Raw genomic sequence first — 25,392 nt, 5'->3', positions numbered from 1 at the left:
TTACTTAAAAAAAAAAAAAATCATTTGTTTGTAAGGTTCCTGCTGGTGTCCTAAACCCCAGTGGAAGGCTAGGACTGAGACTACAGTGGTACATGGGCTTGGGAGGAGTCCCTACCCTCGTGAAGCCTATAGTCTTGAGGTGGCAATAAGGACCTCGAGGGGTAAATCTGGGCCCCATCACAGTGATTTGGCAAATAAAAATGTTGCCTGAGACATACTAATAAGAGATTCACTGTTGTTGTTGTTTTTTTTTAAAGATTTTATTTATTCATTTGAGACACAGAGATACAGAGAGAGAGAGAGCATGAGCAGGGGCAGAGGCAGAGGGAGAGGGAGAGGCAGGCTCCCCGCCGAGCCAGGAGCCTGACACGGGGCTCGATCCCAGGACCCTGGAACTATGACCCGAGCCGAAAGCAGACGCTCAACCATCTGAGCCACCCAGGTGCCCCAAGAGTTTCACTGTTACCTGAAATTCTAATTTATTTCTTTATTTTTTAAAGACTTATTTATTTATTGAGAGAGCACATGCAAGCGCGGGCATGAGTTGGGGGAGGGGCAGAGAGAGGGAGAGAGAATCCCAAGCAGACTCCCGCTGAGTGCAGAGCCCGACTGGGGGCTTGATCCCAGTACCCTGAGATCATGACTTGAGCTGAAATCAAGGGCTGGAGCCTCAAGCGACTGAGCCACCCAGGCGCCCCTGAAATTCTAATTTCGAATCTTTCTTCTGGCCCCCCTGGCACTGGGAGCATCCTGGAGGAGCACCAGAGCCAGTCCTAGGACCTCGGGGCAGATACTTCCTGAAGGACCGGCAGGAACTTGCCAGGTAGAGGGAATGGGTCTCCCAGGCACAGGGAATGTGGTGCACAAAGGCCACAAGGTGAGAGCCAAGGGCCCTGAGGGCCTGGTCGCCTTTCGTGGAACGTGGGGCATGGAGAGGCTGGACACATCAGCAGACACACGTCCCAGAAGGTCTCTGGGTCATGCTCAGGGGTCTGGACTTCACACCAGGAGCAACAGAGAGTTACTGAAGGACTCACCGAGGAATAACATGATAATATTTGCGTTCTAAAGAGGCTCTTCTGACTGCTGTGTGCAGAATCGCTTTGGGGGAAGGCAAGAGTGGGAGTGGAGAGCCGGGTAGGAGGCCGCTGTCCAGAGGAGGGGGTGGTGGCTTCGACAAGACAGGAGGCAGTGGAGGAGGGAAGTTGATAGATTCATTTGATCCTCAGGAGATAGAGTCAACAGGATTTAGCAACTAATTATAAATTAACTGAGGGCCCGTGAGGGAGCAGAAAAGGAAAGATGACTCCCAGGTTCTTGGCTTGAGCAACAGGTGGCTGGGGTGCCATTCAGGGAGGCGCGGCCCACTCGGAGGTGGGAGGAGGAAGAGGTTTGCAGCACGGGGAGCAGAGGATGATGAGTTCTGTTTGGCTAGGTTGAGCTCAGGGTGCTTGTGGGATAGCGGAGCAAAGATGTCCAGTAGGGCCCTGATATGGATACAGGCTCACGGCAGAGGGAGCTAGAAACCATGCGGCCATACTCCTCCTCTCGAGCTCCTGCTTCAGATGCTGGCGGGGCATGGCCGGTCAGGGACAGGCGAACTGGGGTCTCTGGCAGGCGGCATTGGGGCCTGAGCTCCGTCCCATGGGGCAGCCCTCCCTGTTTCTCGCCGATGCCCAACGTACTGGAATGTGGACTCCTGCTGCCTCCTCTTCTGATTTCTCGTAGATGGCTCATATGACATCTATCCATTTTAAGGTGTTGGCAACTGATTCAATTAAAAAAAACACAACGTGGGCCAGATAGAACATGTCCAAGGGCCAGATCTGCTCCAGGGGCCTTGGGCTGAAGTGAGGAGTTAGGGTAGAACCCTCAAGATCAGGAGCCCCTTAAGGCAATGTTCTGCAAATAAGCCCTGCATCACCCTCGGGACTTGTGTAAAAATGGACCCCCCACCTCTCTCTCCAGTGATTCAGATCTGATAGGTCTGAAGGAGCCCAGGAATCTGATCTTGTCAAGCACCCCGAGTGGTTGTTGATGCACTCGAGTTTGAGAACCTCTGAGCCGGGGGTAGCAGAGGGGACAGAGCAAGGCTGGTCACAGGGGCAGGAGAAAACCAGAAGAGGAGGCTGTCCAGAGCAGAGACGGTCTCAAAAATGATGGGTGGCTTCCTACGAATGGTTCCTAGGTCTGTCCTCCTTCTCCCCACCCCCCCACCCCTGCACGTTTTGGCTCCTCCCCAGGGAAGGCTGGGGAAGACCATTTGCTAGAGAGAGTGAATAAGTCAGTGGGCATAAGGGATCGGTATGCAGGGGTGTGGGGCCCTCCTCTGGCTCCTCAAGCTGTAAGTGGTAAGCTGTCCTTCCCAGCCTCGGCCTCCACCAGCCTGAGCCAGCCTGCTGCCAAGCATGGCGGCACATGCACTCAACTTTGAGTGTTTCTTTCCTGGAGCTGGTGGGGGGTTGGGTCAGCTTCTCTGCCTGTCCCGGTGAGGAGACCGAAGTCTGGGGTGGAGAAAAATGAGATGAGGGGGGTGGGAGGTGAGTTGAGCAGGCCTCACGAATTCCTTCAGTCCCAGCTACTTACCACCTCTTGCTAGTTTAGGAAGCAGGAGTGTTCTGTGAGGTTTGCCCAGCTTCCCAGAATGCGCTTCTGGGGCTCATGCCACAGTTAACCATTACGTGTTTTGTCCTTGTTTCTTTTGCCTACACCTTCATTAGGGATGCATGGGGGAGAAATGAGTTCAGGCCCAGGATATGGTACTGCTGGACCCCCCAGTCTACTCCAAAACCATACCATCATTTCTAACACCCAGCATGATGGCACCCCAATTTCAACCAAAAGACAAGGACTAAAAAGTGTGCATTGGGTTTCATAACAAGGTCACAAGTGACCATGAACAGAGCTATGGCATAGTGGGAAGCACCAGGCAGTAGTGAGAAGAGAAGAGAGTGGGAGGTGAGAAATAGAGAAGTGTTTGTAGCCAACCCTTCCAAGGAGCAGGAGGAGGGGGGGGGTAGCCGTGGAGTGCACGGGGGTCAAGGCCAAGATGGGGAGGCAGTGGATGGGAATTGCTGGCAAAGAGGAAGCACAGAGAGGGCTAGAGTCAGGTCCTGGAAGGGGGTGGGGAGTAAGTTGGAAACACCCAGAGCACAAGGAAGGGGTTAGCTTTGGTTAGAGGGTCACCCTTCCATTCTAACAGTAGGACAAGAAAAGTTCTCTTGTATGGGCAAGTTTATAATAATTTGGCGAAGAAAGTTGCAGGAGTTGCTGTCTGATGGCTGTTTTCTCGGTGACACTGGGGGTGCTTTCCTGGGCTGAGTCAGAGGTTTAAGGATGATGGGGTTTGAAAGGACTCTTGGACGGTGTGCCAGGCCAGCAGTCCGTGGCACGAGAGGCACAGGGAAGGGTAGCCGCTGGACTGATCCCAGCTTGGGGTTTTGCCACGAGGGTGCAGAAGGAGGGCAGGAGGGCACGGAGGTTCGTGATGATGGTGAGAACGATGGAGTTGGGCACGAGAGGGCTGCTGGGGAAGGTTGAGGGCTCATGGGTGGGGGGGCTCAGGGAGCAGGGAGAGAGACCCGGAGCAGAGCAAGAGAGCTAGGAGCTTCAGCCAGGCCATGGGATAGGTCTGGGCAGAAGAGAGCGGGCACAGCCCTGGAGGTGCCCTGGTGTGCGTGCGTGCGTGCGCGTGGGCTGAGGGCTAGTCGCAGCCGCGTCTTCCCGTGCAGCCTGGTTTCCTCTGCGCGCTGCGCGCGTTGGCCTCTCTCCTCCTGAGGGTGTACGTGGGGAGCTGCCGGGGGAGGATAGGACACAGAACGGAAGGAGCTCGAAGGCCTTGTCAGGTAACAGGGCACGCCAGGCCAGCGCAGCCACCCCCTGGCAACACTGGGGAATGTGGGTGCAGCGTGGAAGACGGTCTCCGGACGCCAGCAGTCTCAAGGAGGACGCGAGCTTGAGGCAGGGGCTCTGCCGGCGGGCACCCGAGTGTGTGTTCCCGAGCTGGGCCGTAGGCGCGGGAGGGGCGCGGCTGGGCTGCTCCCAGCTCGGGGTGTTCAGCGCCCGAGGCCCTGGTCTTCTCAGGTCTGCCGGTCCCAGCCACGTCTTCGCCGACACGAGTTCCCAGCCCCTGGCAGACACCACCAGAACGCAGCAAATGGCAGACTCCGTCCGGGGCTGCTGACATCTGGCTTCTCAATTCATTTATCTACTTGACGATGGTGGATTATTAAAAACAAAAACAAGGAAAATCTTCCCAGATCCCTGGCTAAGCCCGCATCTCTTACTGTCCCCCCACCCCTCATGGGTTGATAGTCCCCCATGGGGAAAGCTGCCAACAGGGATTTTTTTTTTTTGAAGATTTTATTTGAGAGAGAGAGAGAGAGATGAGCATGAGCAGGGGCAGGGGCAGAGGCAGAAGCGGGCTCCCCGCTGAGCACGGAGCCCCACTTGGGGCTCAGTCTCAGGACCCCGGGATCATGACCTGAGCTGAAGGCAGATGCTTAACCGACTGAGCCACCCAGGCGCCCTCAGATTAGTATTTTTCAAGGTGTTCAAAGAGCCTTAGCTCTGAAGATGTTTCAAGGACAAATGTTGAAAATAGCTTTGGAAAATCCTGCATTAACATCCCCCTCTCTTGGAGATTCACAAATTGCATTCACATGCAAAAAGATCTGAAAAGTTTCATAGGAGAAAAAACCTTTAAATTTGTTTTAACTTTTCAACCCCAGAATCCAGCCCCCACCCCCCCGCACAGTTCTCCTCCCATCATTACTCAGAACCAATATATATATATATATATTTTTAAAGATTTATTTGACAGACAGCGGGAGAGGGAACACAAGCAGGGGGAGTGGGAGAGGGAGAAGCAGGCCTCCCGCCGGGCAGGGAGCCTGATGTGGGGCTCGATCCCAGGACCCTGGGACCATGACCTGAGCCGAAGGCAGACGCTTAACGACTGAGCCACCCAGGCGCCCTCAGAACCAATATTCTATGCCTTTCACTTTGACATACGCTAGCTAGTTCAGGAAACCACCTGCAGTAGACTCTTTCTATGGACCCCAGCACAATCAACTAGTTTGCTTGTTGAGGATTACATGTACCCTTGGTTATCTAGCCGGTATGTCCAAAATTGGTGTCATTTAAATAGCTCGCTCTTGAGGAAGACTTTAAGCCCGTTAAAGAGTAAGAATAATCCATGGCATGAATAGAAGCATTTTACATGTGAGAAAACCCACAGTCCAAGAGTCAAGTTAACTCACACCCCCAGAGTGTACTGGACATGCTGCAGACAAGCATTCTCGGGGCCAGACGCAGCCTTATAAGGTGGCCTGACATTTTCTCATGGCCCAGGCCACCCTCCAAAAATATCCAGAGACAGAAGAAGAGTGGGAACTGACTCCCCGAACGTTTCAAAGATTAACAAGCAGGCTCTCCATTAAACAGGAGCGCTAACACCTGCTTTCCGACCAGCTCCAAAAGCCCTGCAGGGTCCATGCTGGGGAGGGTTCTGCGTTGGGGAGAGAACAAATAGATGGAGCTTTCAAAACACACATCCAAGCTGGCTTTTTTTGCTCTAAAAAAAGTGTTATTTCCTGGACCCCTTCAGAATATGCTTTAAGATCTGACTGCCTTTGCTTTATATGGACAATAGAGACCCGTGCCTATTTTTCACTCCTGTGCCTTTCAGCTCCTTCGGTGTCGTGGGGATGAAGCCCGGTTCCAAACGCCTCACGCTTCCAAGGCCCCGATCGCTTGTGAGGCGCTGCCTCCCAGCGGGGGAGCCCAGCTACAGCAACGCAGAAGTGGAGTTTGGCCTTCAACCAAGTGCGGTATCTGGAAATGCACCCGGACTGCGTCCACGAAGGCCGAAGATAGATGTGAAAGTGCTGCCGTGCTAACAAGTCTATGTTCTGGAACTAGTGAGCAGAAAACACAACTTCCAAACATAAAGAGATTTATGAAATGGGTACTAGGTGCGAATATACACAGCCTTTCTCATATTTTATTTTTGCTCTTTGAATGGGACTTTTTAGGGTGAACTGCCTTTTCTGGGGAAAAAAAAAAAAGATTTTTGGTAATGAGATCTGCCCCAGTAACACTAAGGAGTAGCTTTCTAAATTTGAAAGCAAAAAAGATTAAATAGTCTCTCACAATTAAAAGGAAGTGTTGGTCAAAGACCCGTGCAGCTCTCTCTTGTAACTCTGGTTCTCAGTTGCAGGCAGGGGAATGTTAATAGGTATGGCTATTTTTGGTAAGAGTTGCTTAGAACAGCTTCTTCACCACTAAACTGTATGACAACGAGCCAGTCCATTTGTAAGGTTGGGATTTTTTTTTTTTTTAAATAATATGAGGAATTGCAAAGCTAGCCTTCATTCTTGTTAAAGGGAACAGAACAACACAGCAGTATTTTTGGAACACTGTGTAACAGTAGGTCTCTTAATTATACCAATGGTAATTCCTCAGGCTAGAGCTTATTATGTTAACACAGTACACGTAATTGCCACAAAATATGACAATGACAAATTAGAAAGCCCTGGTTTCCCATTACCACCCTAAGATTGTAAAGGTTTTATTTTCTGGGTAGCCTCTACTATGAACTCTACCATCTGTTCCTCAGCTTTAGTTGAAATGATTCTTTTCGTATATGAAATGCCTATCTCTGGAAGAGACTAGATTGCATACACGAGGAGTGCTTCTACAACCACCGCGCTGGTAACGTCTGAGCCTGTGACCGGACCGCAGGTAGGAAGAAAATGTTCCCTTTGGAACAAGGACCACAGTCTTGGACAACGGTGATGGTTAACTCTGAGAAAGACTTGGCCAACCCGGCAGTGGGCATGTTAACCGCTGGAGGCACGTGAGATCACTCAGCGACCACCCACTAGACAATGCCCATCCCATGGACACATCGGTGCTTTCGTTTTGAGGTGAAGAGGTCTGAGGTCGAGAATTAGCAGGACGGAAGTGGCCAAGCGGGGTGTATCCTGCCCGTGTCCCTCCCACCACCGCCTACTGTGAACTTGAGAGCGGGTAAAGCGGTTCCTAGGATTGCTCTGTATTTGGAGGCATTTTCAGGAGGTACTTGACCACATCTTGTTTTAATATAAGATGAACATTGCCAGGCAACAACAGTTCCCCTCTTATATTAGAAAAGTTAGATTAAAAAAACATTGTAAAAAAACACCAAAACAAAACCCCAAACATTGTAAGACAAGGATCCTCAATCGTTTACTGACTTTCTTGGATTTCCTGGTGGCTTATATGAGTAATCCCTCTTGTCCCTCTGTGGCCAGGCTGAGAGGGGCTTGGTAAGCTTGAAGACTGACTGGCAGGAAGAACGACTTTTTGGAAACCTCTTAATATAATCTGTCTATTTCTCCTGTGTAAGTGCATTACGAATAGCAGAAATAGATTTTAAACCTATGAAAGAAAGAACTGGAATCCAGGACAAAACTGAAACTCCTCCATATTCCTATAACACCACGTTCAGGCCAACTTAATGTGAAAAATCACTAGACTCACTGGTATTTCAAATCCAGGCAGAGCACACACCAGTTTATTTTGAAATGCAACACAGATCAGTATTTTATGAATACAACTTATTACTACATTAACATTATCAGGTAAAAACAGCTTCAAATGCATGCATAGAAAGTTAGGCATAGCCTTTGAACTCCTTATTTCTAAATATACAAAAAATACATTTAAATTATATAATTTTAGTGAATCAAAGACTTATAAAATTACAATTTTGGTTTTCACAACATAGAAAAAATACAAAAATGGACTATATATATGGTTGTATAATTTTTTACCCAAATTTCAAAGGAGCAGTATGTACTGATACTGATGTTTTATAATGTTTTATCTAGAAACTCCGAACTGAAAGTAATTTGCAGGTTGTACCACATCAGTGCCGATCTTTTGTTATAAATGAATAATCCAAACAAACCAGTAGAGATGAGGACACCATCTTCATATGCCTCTTTACCTCTAGTTCTTCTAAACCCTTTCTGTGGGAAGTTCACTCCAGAGGAACGGATTTTATCTGGAAGGACACTGCTTTATCCCATGACTAACTCTCCCTGGTGCCTTTGATAATGATATGTGTTAAATGAGTGATCCCAACCTGAGCAAACAGAACACAGCAAGATGCAGATTAGCAGCTTGTGTCTACAAAGCACTACTGCGTACCTCAAAGAATTCTCTGCCGGAAGGTGGTCCCGAAGGGGGGAATCTGAAACACCCAACCAGGCGGGCGGCGGGGCAGATGATGCCTTTGACTATGTCCTAAAATGAAAATGGGAAGTCTGACAAAATACCCACCAAACACCGCCTTCCTCATTCACACTTTATAAGATGTGACAGTTGGTGGGGTTAGATGTTCTCCAATTCATAGAACACCATCACTTCAAAGGAGAAATTAATTCGTGTCAGAGATAAAGCAACCAGTTACCGAGAGAGGTGAATGAAGGACATGGCCGAGTGCATGCCTTAGTTATCTGCCACGAGCATCTTAAATGTCGATGGACAAAAATACACAGTGGGGTGGAGACCCTTTTTGAGGAGGGAGTTGCTTGCTGTGTTCTTGCTGCCAAAGCTCAATTTGATGCAACACCACTGTTTGCGACAGACTATTTTTCATAAATAGTGACAAATTATAACAGAGAGACCCGAATAAAACCCCCAATCCAGCGATCCTGGAAAACCTATATTTTTCACCCTATCTTCTATAACTATTCCAGAAACGACTGAAAAAAATCTTACCCAAACTAAGTAATTAAGACTAATATAACTCAAATTGTTTCTATTTTACAGCAGAAATACATTTGGAAAAAGAAAAAAAACCATGAAAAATAATCTTTCCTCTATATTTAGTTTATGAAGTACAAGAACAGATTCTAGTCTCAACATGCCCAAGTTAAGACTGCTGACTTAAAGAAGCAGAATTTTAATGTTCAATTCAAAAACAATTTTATTACACATCTGCCTGCATTAAATTTTAGGCTCCATACTTTCTTTTTTTTTTTTTTAGGCTCCATACTTTCTTCTCATTTTCATCTTCATTATCAGGCTTCTATGAAAATAATTTAAAAAATGAGTTTTCCATTATGACACTCTTCTGATATTAGCAATTATATTTTAAATAACTACTCAGTAAGCTAGTAACTAGGCCTTTAAAATTTTAAAGATCAACGATTTAAAAAGAAAAAGGGGAGAAAAGAATCCACAAAGAACATTCTGTGTTTAAAATTTAATGCACATCTGAACTTGGGCTTTACATTTTCATCAACCCTTTCTTCAAGAGTCTTAAATGCACAGTTCAGCTATTAAATGGTATGAAAACATGACGGCAATTAGACACGGTCCACATGACCGAAGTATTTCTAGGCCACTCCCACACACGGGAGAGGGAACTGTTTTTAGCTCATGTCTGCCCGACTGGAGCACTTCACCACCTCTGGACTTACAGCATGGTGGGGATTACACAGGACCGTAATTAGGAAAAGGATCCTAACTGAAGAGTTGAAGGAAATTTAAAAATAAAGTAATAAGGGTATAGAAACCTATTCCTAAATGTTCTTCAGGTCTACATTTCTAGAGTAACACCTTCCATGTGCTTTCACAATTACAGATTCTCTAACCCTTACGTGACTAGCCTGGCTTTGGGTCCAAAAGTGAGAATAGCTATGGGTAAATACATTACTCAGAGGTGTTCTGAGAATGACACGGTGAAAGGTACTTGTCATTTACTGGCGAGTGAGCTTTCCCTTTCTGAGAACTGTCACTGTGTTAAAATATGATTGAGGCTGAGCCCTAGATAAGATAGGTTCTCTACGATGTACACATACTTACTAAATCCAAGCACGTTTCTTAGCGGCAGGCTGTAATGACTCCACTGAAAACAAACAAAAGGGTTCTAGCTGTTTTCAGATTACAGGTACTACCCCAAAGCTTCACGGACATATACATGGTATAATTCATTCATTAGACAGGGGGAGACAGATCTCAGCCATAACTTCGTAACATTCCAGAGAACAAAGTTTGCCACTTCAAAAATACAGTTTCCAGCATGCAGTCAAGCACTTTGAAAAGGGAATGCGAAACACTGCAGACTGGAACAGAACTCTTACTGCAAGCTGGGCATTCAGCTGGTACAACTTCCTTACTCAGACTGTAACTCTCAAGTATTTAGTATTACAGATCTTTACTTATCAGATACATGAAGGAAACAGGAGGATATAAAACACCAAATCTCTTTCCAGCGCCATCATAGATACTGGGAACTTCTGGTTGAAAGAGCATGCTGAAATGGACCAGCCAGGATGTTTTATGTACTAGTTTTTGTTGTTGTTGTTTGTTGTTGCTGTTGTTTTAAATAAAATCCCAGGCCTGTGTGACACTGGATTTGGGTTTTTGTTTTATTTTTTTAATATTTTAAAAATAGTTCTTACTTACTTTCTATGAAACGTATTGGGAACTCAAAAAGTCTGCAGCATTTTTTGTCATTGAAAAGTTTTTTGGGGGTGCGCAGGAAGCAGGAGCTAGTCAAATTTCTTGTGTTCTTCAGTATGAGAAAGGACCTTTCTTCTCTGGTGTATCATGTGGAAGTATAACTGGGGAAAAACTGAAAGAAAAGAAAGAACTGGTTAAGGAGCTAGATCATTTAAAACTGTATGTTCTCTTTGACTCACTTTCTCATCCAGCAACCAAGGAAGGGAACACGGTGGGCTTGGGTAAGGGGAGGAAAAATGCACAGGGACTTACTTTTTCCTGCTTTAGCTGAAGGGGAAGGGTGGTCCAGACTGGAGTGACATATAGTACCATCACTATCATCACCCATCGAGATGCCACAAAGCCGCCAAATAACACTCTACCCTCCCTCGTAGTATCTTCACATTTATTCTCTGATGTTACCAGTAGGTGAATTCTAGTGATGGACTTACTATTCCTGTTTACAGAGGAGGAGTTCAAGCCCCAGGGAGGGTAGGTGACTTGCCTGGGATTTCACAGCAAATTCCTGACAATCAGGACCAGGCTCCGGGCTCCTGACACTCAATCTAGTCCCTTCTGTCACCTGAGGGGATCTCCCAAAAGCATTTCCTGAGAAAGGTTGTTCTTTGAAGGGGAAGACTGAGGAGGGGGAAGAGGGCCATGACATTTTATCTGAACATGAAGAAGCCAAGTTTGGCTGTAGAAAGTCCTTATGAAAAGTAAGCTAATATCTTAGGCACTAGAGATTCTGTTCTTGGTCATTTTTTTTTTCCCCCTTAAAGATTTATTTATTTTAGAGAAAGAGCAAGTGTGGATGCAAGCAAGCGGGGGGAGGGGGGAGAGGGAGAGAGAATCTGAGGCAGATTCTGCTCAGCACGGAGCCTGAGTGCCGCTCCATCTCACAATCCTGAGATCATGATCTGAGCTGCACCGCTTAACTGAATGAGCCACCTGGGCGCCCCTATTCGTGGTCATTTCATAGGTTACTTTACAAAGTACTGGTTCTAAAGAAACTGGGTGGTACCACCTCCCTGGGAGTATTTGGAAGCTGGGGGGAGGGGGGTAGATTTGCAGGAGGGAGGTTACTGGCATTCAGCACACGAAGCAGGAATGCCAAAATCTGCAATGTGTCATGGTCCCCCACAACTAAGAATGTCCTACCCCAAATGCCTAAAGGATTCCTGCTGGGAAAAGCCAGCTGAAGCTACTTGCCTTCACCAAGCTACTGTGAACTGGGGGTTCAACAACTACGTAAGAACCCCAGTGAGTTGGTTTAAATGTACACTATCCTTCCTTCCTTCCTTTCCCTTCTCAACGGCTCCAATCTCCATTTTGTGGAAAGTAACCTGTATTTCTGGGGAGGTAATTTCTACGATTCCCCTGACAGTTTCTTTTTCTTTCTTTTTTTTTTTTTAAACCCACAAACCCACGACCCTGAGGATCAAGACCTGAGCCTAAATCTAGAGTTGGACGCCTAACTGACTGAGCCACCCAGGCACCCCAACAGTCTCTTCCTTTTTAAATGGGTTCCAAGTTGGCCAAATTTCAAATGATCCTCCCAAAGTACTCCAAGACATCAGTGGGTATGTGCACACAGATCTGATAAACTTCAGAGGAGGCTCCGACGCTGAACAGGGCTGCCATCCAGTCCACTCGCTATTTGTAGGCAGGAAGTTATTCAGAGAAAAGACCCAGCTTGTGCATAGACTTCAACAGGGGAGAGAACTATTCTGGTATGAAAGCCAGAAAATTTGACAAGCTCTATAATCTAAAAACTGGAAGTAAAGATATAATTAAACCATAAGGAATGCTAATTGCAATCATTTAAAAATGTGGGGCCAGTCATATTTCTATAGATATGCTTTACTAAAGGGAAAATTTGTGGCAAAGTACACTAAGGACTTTTCCACCGGTTGCAGGGGTGGCTAAAGCTTCCCTGCTAGTTCAGAGGGTCTGAGGAAGGATGACCTAGAAACCATTCGTCAGGCCCTTGGTGGCAGTTAAAGTAAGATGGTGGAGTATCCTCATCCCCACAGGCAAGGGCCTGCTGGCTACCAGGAGGGCCAGAGGTCAGAAATGGAGGGCAGATATAGCTCTTTCAATTCTTTGCAACTTCAGAGGTTTCTCAGCGCCCAAGCAAAGGAATGTGTGTGGGTGAGGCCAGGAGAATGGGGGCACTTGGGCCGGAGGTTCTCTACAGTTCTAGTAATGGCTTCTTGGTGACCAGAACTTGGGTGACACTGTCTCCATCTGAATTTCCCACATGTTTAGACTGGCCCAACTGTAACAGCTGAAACAATTCCAGATGCATGGCTACTCTTTTTAACCATAGACGACAATGAAGAAAAACCCCAAGACAATCTCAGCCTGACAATAGGCTATTCTGAATTCGAGCTTCTGCTCTCCCAGTCCAGGACACATGGAATGGAGATGGTCACTGTGCATGCGAATGTTGCAGTGGGGGTAGGGGTTCCTCTAGGCAGAGGAAAACTTGGAGGCTGAGAGCAAATGGAAATGCTCTGCCTGGGCCAAGTTTCTTCGTGGTCTCTCTAAAAATCTGAGGTGTGGTTATGGTTACTGACAACCTGGACAGCGCCCAGCTTCTCAGTATCATCATCCAACACCAGTGTTTCTCATTTCTCAGCCTTTTTTTTTTTTTTTTAAATCCCCACTCCTATTGGGTGGTAAAAGCCAACTTTTACCAATTTGGGGGGCAGGAAATGTAGACAGGACTTAGATGTCTACCGAGTTTGGAGAGACTGTACATACTGCAGCTGCAGCAAAGTGGGAAAGGAGCACCTTGCAAGGGATTCCACAGCACCCCAATATGAGAAAACTCCAGGGGCCGAGGCTCATGGGCCACAATTTGAGCACATGTACAACAATGAAAAGGTGTTACTTTGTATAATACATGTGTATCACCAACTTCCCATTAAAGAAGATTAAAAGAAACTTACATTGTAGAAAGAAGACCAAATTTGGTAAAGAAGACTGGATGTCAACAGCAACCCTCTTAACTGCATTTTCTTCTTATAAATACAAAGTTTTGGAAAGTTGGAAATGTGCTGCTGGCTGGAATGAACTGTACAAACTGGTCTCAATATTAACAACCTAAACAACTAAAAACATGCAGCGCAACTGGCTCAGGCCAAAGGCATAATGAGTGCCAGCAGACACAAATGATCTGTAGCAGAAGATACCGTCTGGGCCATCACCTTGAGCCTGGGTGCGGGGTCAGAGATTGGGAGAAAATCTGTTCATCTTTATTTGAAATCAACCCTTTTCCTTGGTCTATAAGAGTTAAACTACCTTAAGAAAGAAATAATAGAGACTTTCACCACCCAAGTTCTTACCAACAGGAGGCTGAGAAACAAAGAAGGGGAAGGAACCAAGGTAAAGAAAGCCAACTTGGGTTGAGAGCCCCGCCCTACTCTTTTTGTGTTTTCTCTTCTCTCTCCATCTGAAGGCCCAGAAGGAAAATCCCACAGAATGGGGTTTGTTTTCCTTCAGGAATCGTATCACTACGGAGGGCTGCTGTGCTTGACCAGGCCCCTTAACTAGATCAAGGGGTCAGGAGGCAGAGGCAAAAGACTGGGCGCTGGTTGGCCACCAGAGCACAAAAAAACGAGGAGGTACAGAGTGACTGAGGCTGTCCTGGAGAGCTGCTCCTGGAATGAGGACCCTCCTTCTTTGGCAGACTAAGATCTTAGAGCAACTCTCAGGTAGGGGTCCCAGATTTCTGTCAATGTGGCAGCATTCTGCTATTGGTTTGATTTCATCACACCCTCCCTGCTCCTTTTCCAGTTATCCAATCTGGCATCTATCTCTTATTCAAACCTTATGCTGATTTTATTTTATTAAAGATTTTATTTGAGAGGAAGAGAAGGGGGGGAACAGAGATCAAACAGGGAGGAAGGGCAGAGGGAGAGGGAGAAGCAGGCTCCCCGCTGAGCAGGAAGTCTGACTTGGGGCTCCATCCCAGGACCCCGAGATCATGATCTGAGCTGAAGTCAGACACTTAACCGACTGAGCCACCCAGGCGCCCCCTTATGCTGATTTTTAATAAATCCTGTGGTGCCCACTGGGATAATATGTGTTACTCTGGGTGTGGCAAAACTCCAAGTAGGAACTGTTGCTCTAGAGACTGGAAAATGAAACTCTAAGGGAACAAAACTAAAAAGATGAACAACTGTAAGCTAATTTTTATTAAATTTTTAGACTCTTCCCTATTTATATTTTCTTTGAAAATCAACTACCTTTTTCAATTTAAGAGAAAAGGCCTTTGGCCACCATGGTTCCAGTACCAAAGAGGAAGACCTGATAATTAATAGAGTGGAAAATGAATCATTAAGCAGAACTGCTGTCCAAGAATTTCTCCAAGATAAAGGGTCATATGAAATCTGGATGTAGTTTTTTTCTCACAATGCATGAAATACAATTTTCCACAGAGGGACACAAACATGTCGCTTACGACTGTTAGATGATTCATTCAGTTCATGCTGTGGGCTGGAGAAAAATCCAACCTTCCTGTCTGAATTGAACCTGAGGTTTAGGGAAGAATATGGCATCTTACAGACCAAAATAAGATTCCCAAAAGAAAATTCCCTCTGACAGACAGAAATAGCTAAATGAGAAGAAACCTTAACTTCTTATGTCCTCGGGTAAAACAAAATCCTTTTGGATACATGAAAATCAGTCATAGAATTTTAAGTGAATATCAGAATTTGAGAAAAGGACTAAACAACTCTTCCTCAGCAAACAGGACTCACTTCACAGAAGCCTCAGACATGGCCATTTCTCCTTGGTACGGAGTACGCTGATAGGCACTTTTGATTATCCGAATTTAAACCTTTAGCAGTACTATTAAAATAACTGGAAACTGTTCTGAAGAGAACATTATGTCCTGTTCAGATGATTTCAGTACTTATTTCCAAACAAGAAAATAAGAAATATAGAAAAAAATAATCTATTTTTATTTTGTTACTTGTTTCTAGTTAGCTGCTGATTCCTTAAAAATAAAATGTCTATTTTGATATAATGAAAATGCAAATATCTCTTTACAATGTTTTCCAAATACCATAACAAGCAGTTCTCCAGAGACAGAAAAAGTCAAGGTAAGGTCTTTTTTTTTTTTTTTTTTAAGATTTTTTATTTATTTATTGAGAGAGAGAATGGGAGACAGAGAGCATGAGAGGGGGAGGATCAGAGGGAGAAGCAGACTCCCTGCCGAGCAAGGAGCCCGATGCAGGACTCAATCCCGGGACTCCAGGATCATGACCTGAGCCGAAGGCAGTTGCTTAACCAACTGAGCCACCCAGGCGCCCCAAGGTAAGGTCTTTAATGGCCTTTTTTGTTCTGCATTCAGTACACTCCCCCAATAGGTAGTTCACCTTTCCTGCTATTCACGGTTTCAAACCCACACACTGAGAAGGGCTGCATTTTGGCAGCTGTATTGAGAAGGGTCCATCTTTATTCAATTACTACTAGAGAAAATTCCCTCTGACAGACAGCATTCAATAAAAACCAAAGTGTTCCTAATAAATTAGATTTACATTTACTTGGATATGGTATAAAAACATCCAAAGGCATTTGACTCTAAGTATTGTAGAGCCAATTTTAAAAACATAAATATATATACGCATAACTGTTTACTTACTTGGAATGTAGGAGATCATTATCAGAATTAGGAATGCATAATAGTCAAAGGAGAAATTGTATTTGTTAGGTAGACTGATGGAGTATAGGCCAGCCTGTCGGACGAAGGGCAAAGCAGCATATATTGTGAGCAGTTCTCCCGACACTCCCATTGGGTACAGCACAATGAAAAGTGTGTACCTAAAACAAAACAAAATATTCATGAAGAGGCCTGAAGCCAGCATGAGTAGAAAGATACATTCCCACACCTCTAATCAGTACTGGTCTTTCAGGAAGCTATGATTTCTACATTTTCCTATTTACCCACTAGTTGTTTCTTTTTAAAGTAGGTTCCATGTCCAACGTGGGGCTTGAACTCATGACCCTGAGATCAAGAGTCGCATGCTCTACTGACTGAGCCAGCCAGATGCCCCCGTTCACCCACTGTTTAAATTCAGGTTTTACAGCCAGTTTTTGAAAAGGGCCTATAGCAGGTATGTCTCTGAATGTTCTAAAATAAATGTGTTTGGTTGGCCTCAAAATTTGGTCCAACTAAATAAACAACATTCAATACAACTCCCTAAAATAATGATGATGATGCCAATCATTAGTAAAGCAGGGGTGCCGAGTCACGGTTTATAGAAGGGTCCTGCCCTGTGGCAGAGGTGGGAGTGGAGCTGGGGGGTTTGCAGGGAGTTGGTGGGGGACATGTTGGAGCACGTGTCTAGGAATCCCTACAAAGCACACACCACGTCTGGTCTGTGGACTGAGAAGAACAGCACATCCAGTGTGCTTATACTGTTATTAGTCAAATGTCTATACATTATCATCATGAAAAATGAAATATATGCCAATTTTAAAAACCTTAAAAAATTCACAATAGCTTTTGGTCATTGTGTAATTTTTCAGTAATAAAAAACCCCTACAATGATTATCACACAGAAGAATCCACACCATTTTTTTCACTTCAAAAAGGAGTTCTCTATGTTTCAAAAAGAATTCAGAGAGAAGTTCATCTTATGGAACTAACTGGAAATCATTCTGAGGGGTAAGAATTGCTAAAGAAACCAGCAGCTCAAATTTTAAAGAGGCTCTGGCTGTTTGTGGCTGACAGCGAGCAAACTTCCAGGTGCAGAAATTGTGCCGAGAAATCAGTGACAAAGAGCGGAAGCTGTGTTTGCGGGGTTCCCTGCTGCCAACTTCAGCTATGCTAAAGAGGACGGTGGAATGGGAAGATTCTTCCATAGGCCGTGCACAGCCATGGACAAAACAACGATTAAGATCAGGGCTTGGCCAGCCAACTCTCCCTGTAACAGAGCAGACAGCTCCCACAATGCCTGCCCACGTTGGTGAGTTAGTAACTGCCATCTCTTCCCATTCTTCCCTTTTCCTAATAAAACTGTGTACTGGGGGAAAAAAAAAGAAAGAAAGAAAGGAGTTTGCACACTTGAAATGTTGGAAACAATTGGTTTATGTCTCTAATTTAATCATTAAACTCATAAGTTGTCTAGGAACCACCATTTTCCTTCTAGGAAATGAGGCACTTGGGCCCCAAGGACAATTTTGATCCTTTTGCTTTGTCACTCTCCCCATAATCCTCTCCAACTCAGAAAACTGCTCATAACCATCTCATGAATTAGTTCGTATAAACAGATAACTGTTAGCCTTTTCCCCAATTCATAACAAATATTACTGGTAAAACTTATCAAAGCAAAATAAAATTGCTAACAAGATAAAACTGCATGTAATGTTGGTTATTAATTAAAAATTAAGAGTCATAGCTTGTTGCCAAAATTGAGACTAGGAGAACTGGACTTGGTCCAAAAAACATAATGGCAGGAGCTCATCAGTAAAATTTGATAGGAACAAAAAAGGGATGTTACATCAAATCTCTATTGAATAATTTAAATGAAAATAATCAATCCAATAAAAATAACAAGTATATCAAACTTCAAAGTGTTTCTATTAATCAAAGTTAAGTAGCATCCCTTATCCTGATGAAATCCACAGACAGGTCTCATATCACCAATCCCAACTCTTTTGTCTCATACAATTAAAGAAAAAAAACTGAAATACAGTTGATATTGTACAACTTTATTTTTAGGAGTTTGGAGGCAATATTTAGCAATAAAGGACAAATATGGTGATGGGTCATTTCAAAAGTTAATCTTTATCCCATGTACTTTACCTGGCCCATTTGATGAGGTAAGGCAGATGGTTTAATAGACTGAAAGTATAAAAGGAGTAACGGATAATTTCTGTGATTGTCCAGGCAATAACAAACAGGAGGACACTGTCTTCACTCTGCACCTGAAGGAAAAGGAAAACAAGAGCAAAAGCAAACACATAAAACATTTTAACAAAGAAGCACTCTCAGTGCGCAGCGCCAGCCCCCTGCTCCCTGGCAGAGCCGGGCGGTTGAGCAAGTGGACACAGCCCTGGTCTGGTCATCAGTGGCCACAGGACAGGAAGAGCTTGCCACGTCCAGGAACACATGCCTAAGACAGCAATTGTGTAGAGCCAAGTGATTAGGGGCAAGTGAGAAGAACTCAGCTTACTGATGAGTAAGAGAGGCAGAAACAGGAATTCCATGAGCTATAGGCCACAGGAAAAAACACAGATGAGTGAGTTTTGTCTGTGGGCCTCCTGTGGAGAATGTGGACTGATGGTAGTGGGAGCCAAGACTAGTTAGGTAAGAAGGTAGAAGGGCAAATTGGTGGAAAGCTTGGGGTCTGTCCATTAATAAGAATTTTAATTTGATTTGCATGACAACTAAGAATCTGAGGAAATTTCAAAGAAGGGGAATGTAGTGATTGAAACACAACTGAAGATGAGGCTCATTCACTGGGTAGGATGAATTCAAGTGAGGAAAGAAGAGCCAGAGACCATCTGAACGGCAGGGCCCATTTACTCTCTCCCACTGGTGACTTCTGCCCCCAGATGTAGCCTGGTTTAACTTAAAAATGATAAAAGCTTCCATGCGGACCACAGGAGGTGGCTAAAGCCAGAAGGGCTCTGGAATTTCCAACTTCCTCTGAATTACTTTCATGCTGAAAATGCAGTGAACTTTAAAACAGCCCCCACCCCCGTGGTTTTTGGGGGCCATTCTCACTAGATGCCTTGGACTGCAAATCTCACATGGAAATGTATCTCTGCCGCCCTGGCATTTGCTTTCAGTGCCCCCTCCCCCCCCAGCCCCCCAGCCAGGTCTATAATGATCCTGTGCCCAGGCTTGAAGACCAGTAACAAGAAATTGCCTTGCACCCAATTCACTCACGTTTTCTTGTATCCAAAACAGGCAGTTAGAGTTGGATGTGACTAAGAAATTCCACTGAGTGAACTGAACAGATTTTGACAAGATGGATCTTCTCTGTCTCATTCCTAACGCCTAATACAACAAAAGTACAGCATTCTAACTTTAACTTTTCATCTTTGCATTTGCAATGTGAATAGTTTTTAGCACTTATATTCTTCCTCAGAAAGTGTACATGGAGCAATCCACCTACACAATAAAATAACTAGTCATTTACATACCTATTAACTAAATTGCTCTGACAAAGAATTTCATAAATGCATAGTTACTAATCCCTAAAAATAATAAGAATTTTACATTGTCAAGAGCAAGAGTACTTTTTGTTTTCCTGGTGCTCTTATATTAGCCAAAGTGAAACCTAAACACCTCTGAAGCTTTTATGTTCCATTTTTCAGTCTGTCCCCAAATCCTTGCTTAAAACCCAGCTATACTAAAACATAATTTCAGAGCACATTTTGCTTTTTGATGTATTTTGTAATCCTCTTCATCTTAAGGAGGTATATTTTACAGCTATGGGATGAAGCCTTGCTTAAAGATCTTTGGGTTGCAATAGAAAGTTCTTCCAATATTTTGCATTCTAATCACCTTGAAAGCAGGGAACGTGTTTTATTCATCTTCTGATTCCCAAAAGCACTTTGTGGATTTCACAAGTAGGAGCTCAATAAATGTTTGTGGAGCAAACAAATTCAATTCTCATCAGGTCACCCCAAGATCAAGTTCCTGCCTTTGATACCTGATATTAGTTTCTGTGTAGTCTTAAGTGGCCTTCAGAAAGACAACAAACCCCCCTCAAACCTTGCACTTCGATCCAGCCTAATCTGACTCATTTCCCCCCATACCCAAGTTAGACTTGATCCAAAAGAACTCTAACAAGCTTAGACTCAGGCTGAATCTGTGAAAGCAGCTGCTCCCAGAGCCCAGCTGTGAAGACCACGTTATAATTTTAAAAAGACAGAATGGGGGAAATGGCCATTTTATAAAAATGATATCTTCAGATCAATAGGAAATACAACACTGTTATAAAGAAGGGACTTGGGAAGGGGGCGCCTGGATGGCTCAGTCAGTTAAGCATCCAACTCTTGATCTCAGCTCAGGTCTTGATCTTAGGGTCATGAGTTCAAGCCCCACAATGGGTTCCACGCTGGGCGTGGAGCCTACTTAAATAAACAACAACAACAACAAAAACAAGGGACTTGGGTAAAAGTTGGAGATCAAGCTTATCTGATTTGCAATTATCCAATGACACAAAACAGGGGCAGAATGTAATGAGCTGAAGCTATTAAGATCAGTGAGACTCAAATGAATATATGTACACCTGTGTTCACAGGAGCATTATTCACAACAGCCTAAAGGTGGAAACAGCCTAAATGCTCATCAACAGTTGAATCCATCAACAAAATGTGGTATATACATGCAATGGAATATCAGTCTTAAAAAGGGAATTCTGACACATGCTACAACATGGATGAATGTTGAATACAATTTGCTAAGTGAAATAAACCTGTCACAAAAGGACAAATACTATACAATCTCACTCATATGGTACCCATAGTAGTCAAATTCAGGGAGACAGAAAGTAGAAGCAGAAGGTTGCCAAGGGCTAGGGGTGGGAGGAAATAGGGAATAATGTCTAATGGGTATAGAGTTTTGGTTTGGGAAGATGAAAAATGTTCTGGAGACAGATGGTGGTGATGATTATACAACCACGGGAATGTACTTACTGCACCCAAACCATACACTTAAAGATGGTTAAAATGGTAAATTTTGTTATCTGTTTTACCACCACAACAAAAAAAATCCAGTAAGAGAAAATTTAACAAGGTTAACTAAATTCTACATGCTTCAGCAACAACAAAAGGACTCCAGTACAGAATGGGGAAGACCCAGCTCATGAATCCAAGAGATGAGTTTTTGGTGGACTACAAGCTTCAAGCGTGCCAACAGGGTGCAGGTGGTTGTTCAGACAACCGACCAACCAACTGACCGACTAACCAAGCAACCAACCAGTATTTGGCCACATTAATAGTCTCATCCCAATGATTCCATTCCAAAGTATTAGATCCCACCCAGGGATCGAAGTAGGTTATAAGAACCCCTGAACTAGCAAGCTTACTTTGGAAAAGGAGATGGTTAACTACTTCAAAATATGTAAATGAATGTTGTGTGCAAGAGGCAAACAGACACAAGACTAATGGCAGACTTAACAGGAGTAAAATACCTGGTTTGAAATAAGAACTGTGTAACAAATCAGATGGCTAATAAAATAGGTCACCTCATGAAGTTGTGTGCTCCCAGACCCCGGACACAGCCAAACTGAGACTGCTCAGGAGAAAGCGCTATGAAGGGTGGAAGGCTGCCCTGGACTGGCTGCCGAGGGCTTCCAGCTGCTGTTCTTTGGAGAGGCGTGTGCATAAACCTGTACATGGGAAAGGCATGAAACTCTGGCTAATACGAACTTCCTTGCCGAAGTGGAAATTTTTTTAGTTGGAAAAAAAACGGGTAGAGACTTTAAATAGTACTTCTTAAAAATAATTTTCCTTTATCAAAGAAGGTGAGAGAAGAGAGAATAACTTTAAGACCTCCTTTCGTTATTGCCTGCTGAGGGTATACCACAGGCTTAGTTCCCTGGCTCTTTACTCCCTGACCGTAAGGTCTTCAGGGCTCCTCTCAGTTGGCTTTCTTGGCCCCTGACACAGGTCTGCACACAAGGCATGTGTGGAGTCTGTGCCCCTTAACTTGAACGACACCTTCTATTTTCTTTTTTTTTTTTAAGATTTTTTAAAAAAATTTATTTATTTGACAGAGAGATAGCACAAGTAGGCAGAGCGGCAGGCAGAGGGAAAGGGAGAAGCAGGCTCTCTGCTGAGCAGGGAGCCCGATGCGGGGCTCGATCCCAGGACCCTGGGATCATGACCTGAGCCGAAGGCAGATGCTTAACCGACTGAGCCACCCAGGCGCCCTTTTTTTTTTTTTTTTTTTGAAAGCAGGAGTCAGGAACATTTTTCTAACAAGTGGGGAGCCTCCTTTCTATCAAGGGCCAGTGACTCAGAGAAAAAGGACCAGCGAGGCTTTAAAAAAAAAAAAGAAAGAAAGAAAAACCAGCCAGTTTAGCTTTGGAGGGGTTTTTGGAGGGGCTAAAGCCTAGGATTATAAAAAGCTCAACCCAGGGGGGCCCGGGTGGCTCAGTCGGTTAAGTGTTTGGCTCAGGTCATGATCTCAGGGTCCTGGGATTGAGCCCACATGGGGCTTTGTGCTCCAGCTCCCTGCTCGGCAGGCAGCAGGGAGCCTGTTTCTCCCTCTCCCTTTGCCCTTCCCCCGCTCATGTGCGAGTGCTCGCTCTCTCTCAAATGGATAAATAAAATCTTAAAAAAAAAGTTCAACCCAGCTACTTTTTGAATTAGGAACTAGAAACACAGAATTTTATTATCAAGAATAAGAGGTTTAATATGCCCGCGCAAAGATGTGCCGGCAAACGATCACACATTACTCAGAATAGCTGGAAAGTAAAAACCACCCAAATGTCCAGCAACTGGTAAATGGATAAACAAAATGTGCCATAATCCATACAATGGAATACTATTTGGCCACACAAAGAAATACTGATACCTGCTACAACATAGATGAACTTCAAAAACATGATGCTGACTGAAAGATGCCAACTGCAAAAGATTTCATTTATATGAAACACCCAGAAAAGGCAAATCTAGAGACAGAAAGTAGATTATTGGTTGCCAGGGGCTGGGAGTGGGAATGAACTTTTATTTTTTATTAAAAGATTTTATTTATTTATTTGACAGAGAGAGACACAGCGAGAGAGGGAACACAAGCAGGGGGAGTGGGAGAGGGAGAAGCAGGCTTCCCGCCGAGCAGGGAGCCCAATGCGGGGCTCGATCCCAGGACCCTGGGATCATGACCTGAGCCGAAAGCAGATGCTTAACGACTGAGCCACCCAGGCGCCCCAGGAATGAACTTTTAAAAGGCATGAGGATCACAGTGAGGTGACGGAAATGTTCTAAAACTGGATTATGGTTACGGTTACACGATTTGGTAAATTTACTAAAAAGCATTGAATTGTACACCTAAAATGGTGAATTTGATGGTATGTAAATTATACCTCCATAAAGTTGTTTTTTTAAAAAGAATATGTTTATTTAAAATTTTTAAAGTAATCTCTATGCCCAACAGGGGCTTGAAGTCATGACCTCATGACCCCGAGGATCGAGTCGCACACTCTCTCAACGGAGCCAGCCAGACCCCTCGGTGTTTACTTTAAATTATTGCCTTTTAAGAGAAAAGGGGGGCATTTGGGGCAAAAGGGGGGAGGGAGGAGGGAGATAAAGGAGGATCATCAAGGTTTACAAAAGAAAAGAGGGGGACAAAGGGTTGGTTGCCAAAACTGTCCTGAAGCCATGTTTCAAAGCTGCATCTTCACAATCATGGCCCCAACCAGGGAGTGGGCGTGGGGCAGCTCTGCCGTCAGGAAACCTTCCTCTGCCCGATGCAGTCAGTGAGCTGCGTACTGGACCCTCTACGCTACAGAAGGCAGGTTTCCGTCCCCAGCTCTATAGTGAGGGACGCAGCGCTGGGTGTGGGCGGCTTGTGTAATTTAGCCAAGGGAGTTTACACAGAAATTCAAGCTGGAGAAACAAATGGGTGCAAGAGAAAAACCTTTACACACAAATAGCATCATATGTTTGACTTTAAAAGGCTCAGGGAGTATCAGTACATGAAAAGCTGTCATTTTTATTACATTCAAAGAAAAACAGATGGTGCCACAAAGAAAATCACTATTGTAGAAGCCCTATTCTTCTGAGCATCTTGGAACCCGATGCTTACCACTCTGGTTATTTCAAAGAAATACCCTTATCATGCTTTATGGTAAGTGTTCTTTCCTCTTCTTAATATCCCCTTCATTTGTGAAGAGAGGAGATTTTGGTAAAATTTAAGAGGTGAGGAGTAGAGTCTGTTCTTGGCAGAACTCTGAAGAGTATGTTTGTCTTAAGTCTGCTCAGGCTGCCATAATAAAATACCACAGACTGGCGGCTTAAACAACAGAAATGTGTTTTCTCACAGTTCTAGAGGCTGGAAGTCCAAGATCAAGGTGCCAACATGTTTGGTTTCTGGTTGAGGGGTGTCTTCCCGGTTTGAGCTGGTGCCTTATCACCGTGTTCTCACGGGGCAGGATGGGAGGGGAGAGCTCTCTGGGGTCTCTTCTTCTAGGGGCACCAATCTCCTCATGAGGACCCCACCCTCATGTCCTCATCTAAACCTAAGTACCTCCCACAGGCCCCATCTCCAAATACCACAACACTGGGGGTTAGAGCTTCAAGACACAAATTTGGCAGGGTACACAATTCAGCCCACAGCAATGTTTCCAACCAGGTGTTGGCAAACTTTTTCTGTAAGAGACTAAATAACACATCTTTTAGCCTTTGCTGTCACATGTAATCTTTGTCATGTATTCATCTTTGTTGTTTTTTATACCCTTTAAAATGTAAAAACCATTACAAATTATAGCTAGGTTTGGCCCACAGGCCAACCCCTGTTCTAGGTTCATTTGACTGCCGCCCTCCCAACTTTCCCTTCCTATGACCTGTTTATCTCTACAAATGTCATTCTTCAGCCTTCTTTTGACAGACTGTGTGTGTCAGGGGAGGGGATAAATACATCTATAACCAATGGACACTATGAAAAAGGGAAGTACCCATAAGTATGTTTTTCATGTTACGCCATCTTAAAATCTCAGTAATCTCTTTTTTTCGTTTGTGGTAAAATACACATAACCTAAAATTTACTACTTTAACCATTTTAGAGTATATAATTCAGTGGCATTAAGTACATTTACCATGTTATACGACCATCACCACTAACCATCTCAAGAACTTTTCATCATCCCAAACAGTGTACCCAGGAAGTAAGAACCCCTTTCCCCCGCTCTAGGCCCTGGT

At 44.5% G+C, this 25,392-nt stretch overlaps 1 protein-coding gene across 2 annotated transcripts in view; it reads right to left on the bottom strand.

Moving 5' to 3' along the window:
• Positions 1–7,529: 7,529 nt before the first annotated feature.
• Positions 7,530–25,392, bottom strand: part of HACD2 (3-hydroxyacyl-CoA dehydratase 2) — a 113,958-nt gene continuing 96,095 nt past the window's right edge. The window contains exons 5-8 of one of the 2 annotated variants that reach the window (XR_004678249.1): positions 18,320–18,441; positions 16,154–16,332; positions 10,462–10,630; positions 7,530–9,901 (exon numbers count right to left, since the gene is read on the bottom strand). Coding sequence is in view for 1 of the 2 variants with exons in the window: in XM_035000008.1 (XP_034855899.1) it covers positions 10,548–10,630; positions 16,154–16,332; positions 18,320–18,441 (384 nt within the window). In the remaining variant the exon portion in view is untranslated. Of the gene's footprint in view, positions 10,631–16,153; positions 16,333–18,319; positions 18,442–25,392 lie in introns of both variants that reach the window. The other variant, XM_035000008.1, reaches the window with a different exon arrangement.

This window comes from Mirounga leonina, unplaced genomic scaffold, assembly GCF_011800145.1.
Source record: "Mirounga leonina isolate KUSES-001 unplaced genomic scaffold, KU_Mleo_1.0 Mir_115, whole genome shotgun sequence".
NCBI classification, from domain to species: domain Eukaryota; kingdom Metazoa; phylum Chordata; class Mammalia; order Carnivora; family Phocidae; genus Mirounga; species Mirounga leonina.
Note: the sequence above shows the minus strand (reverse complement) of the source record. Positions and strands in the feature narration are given on the sequence as shown.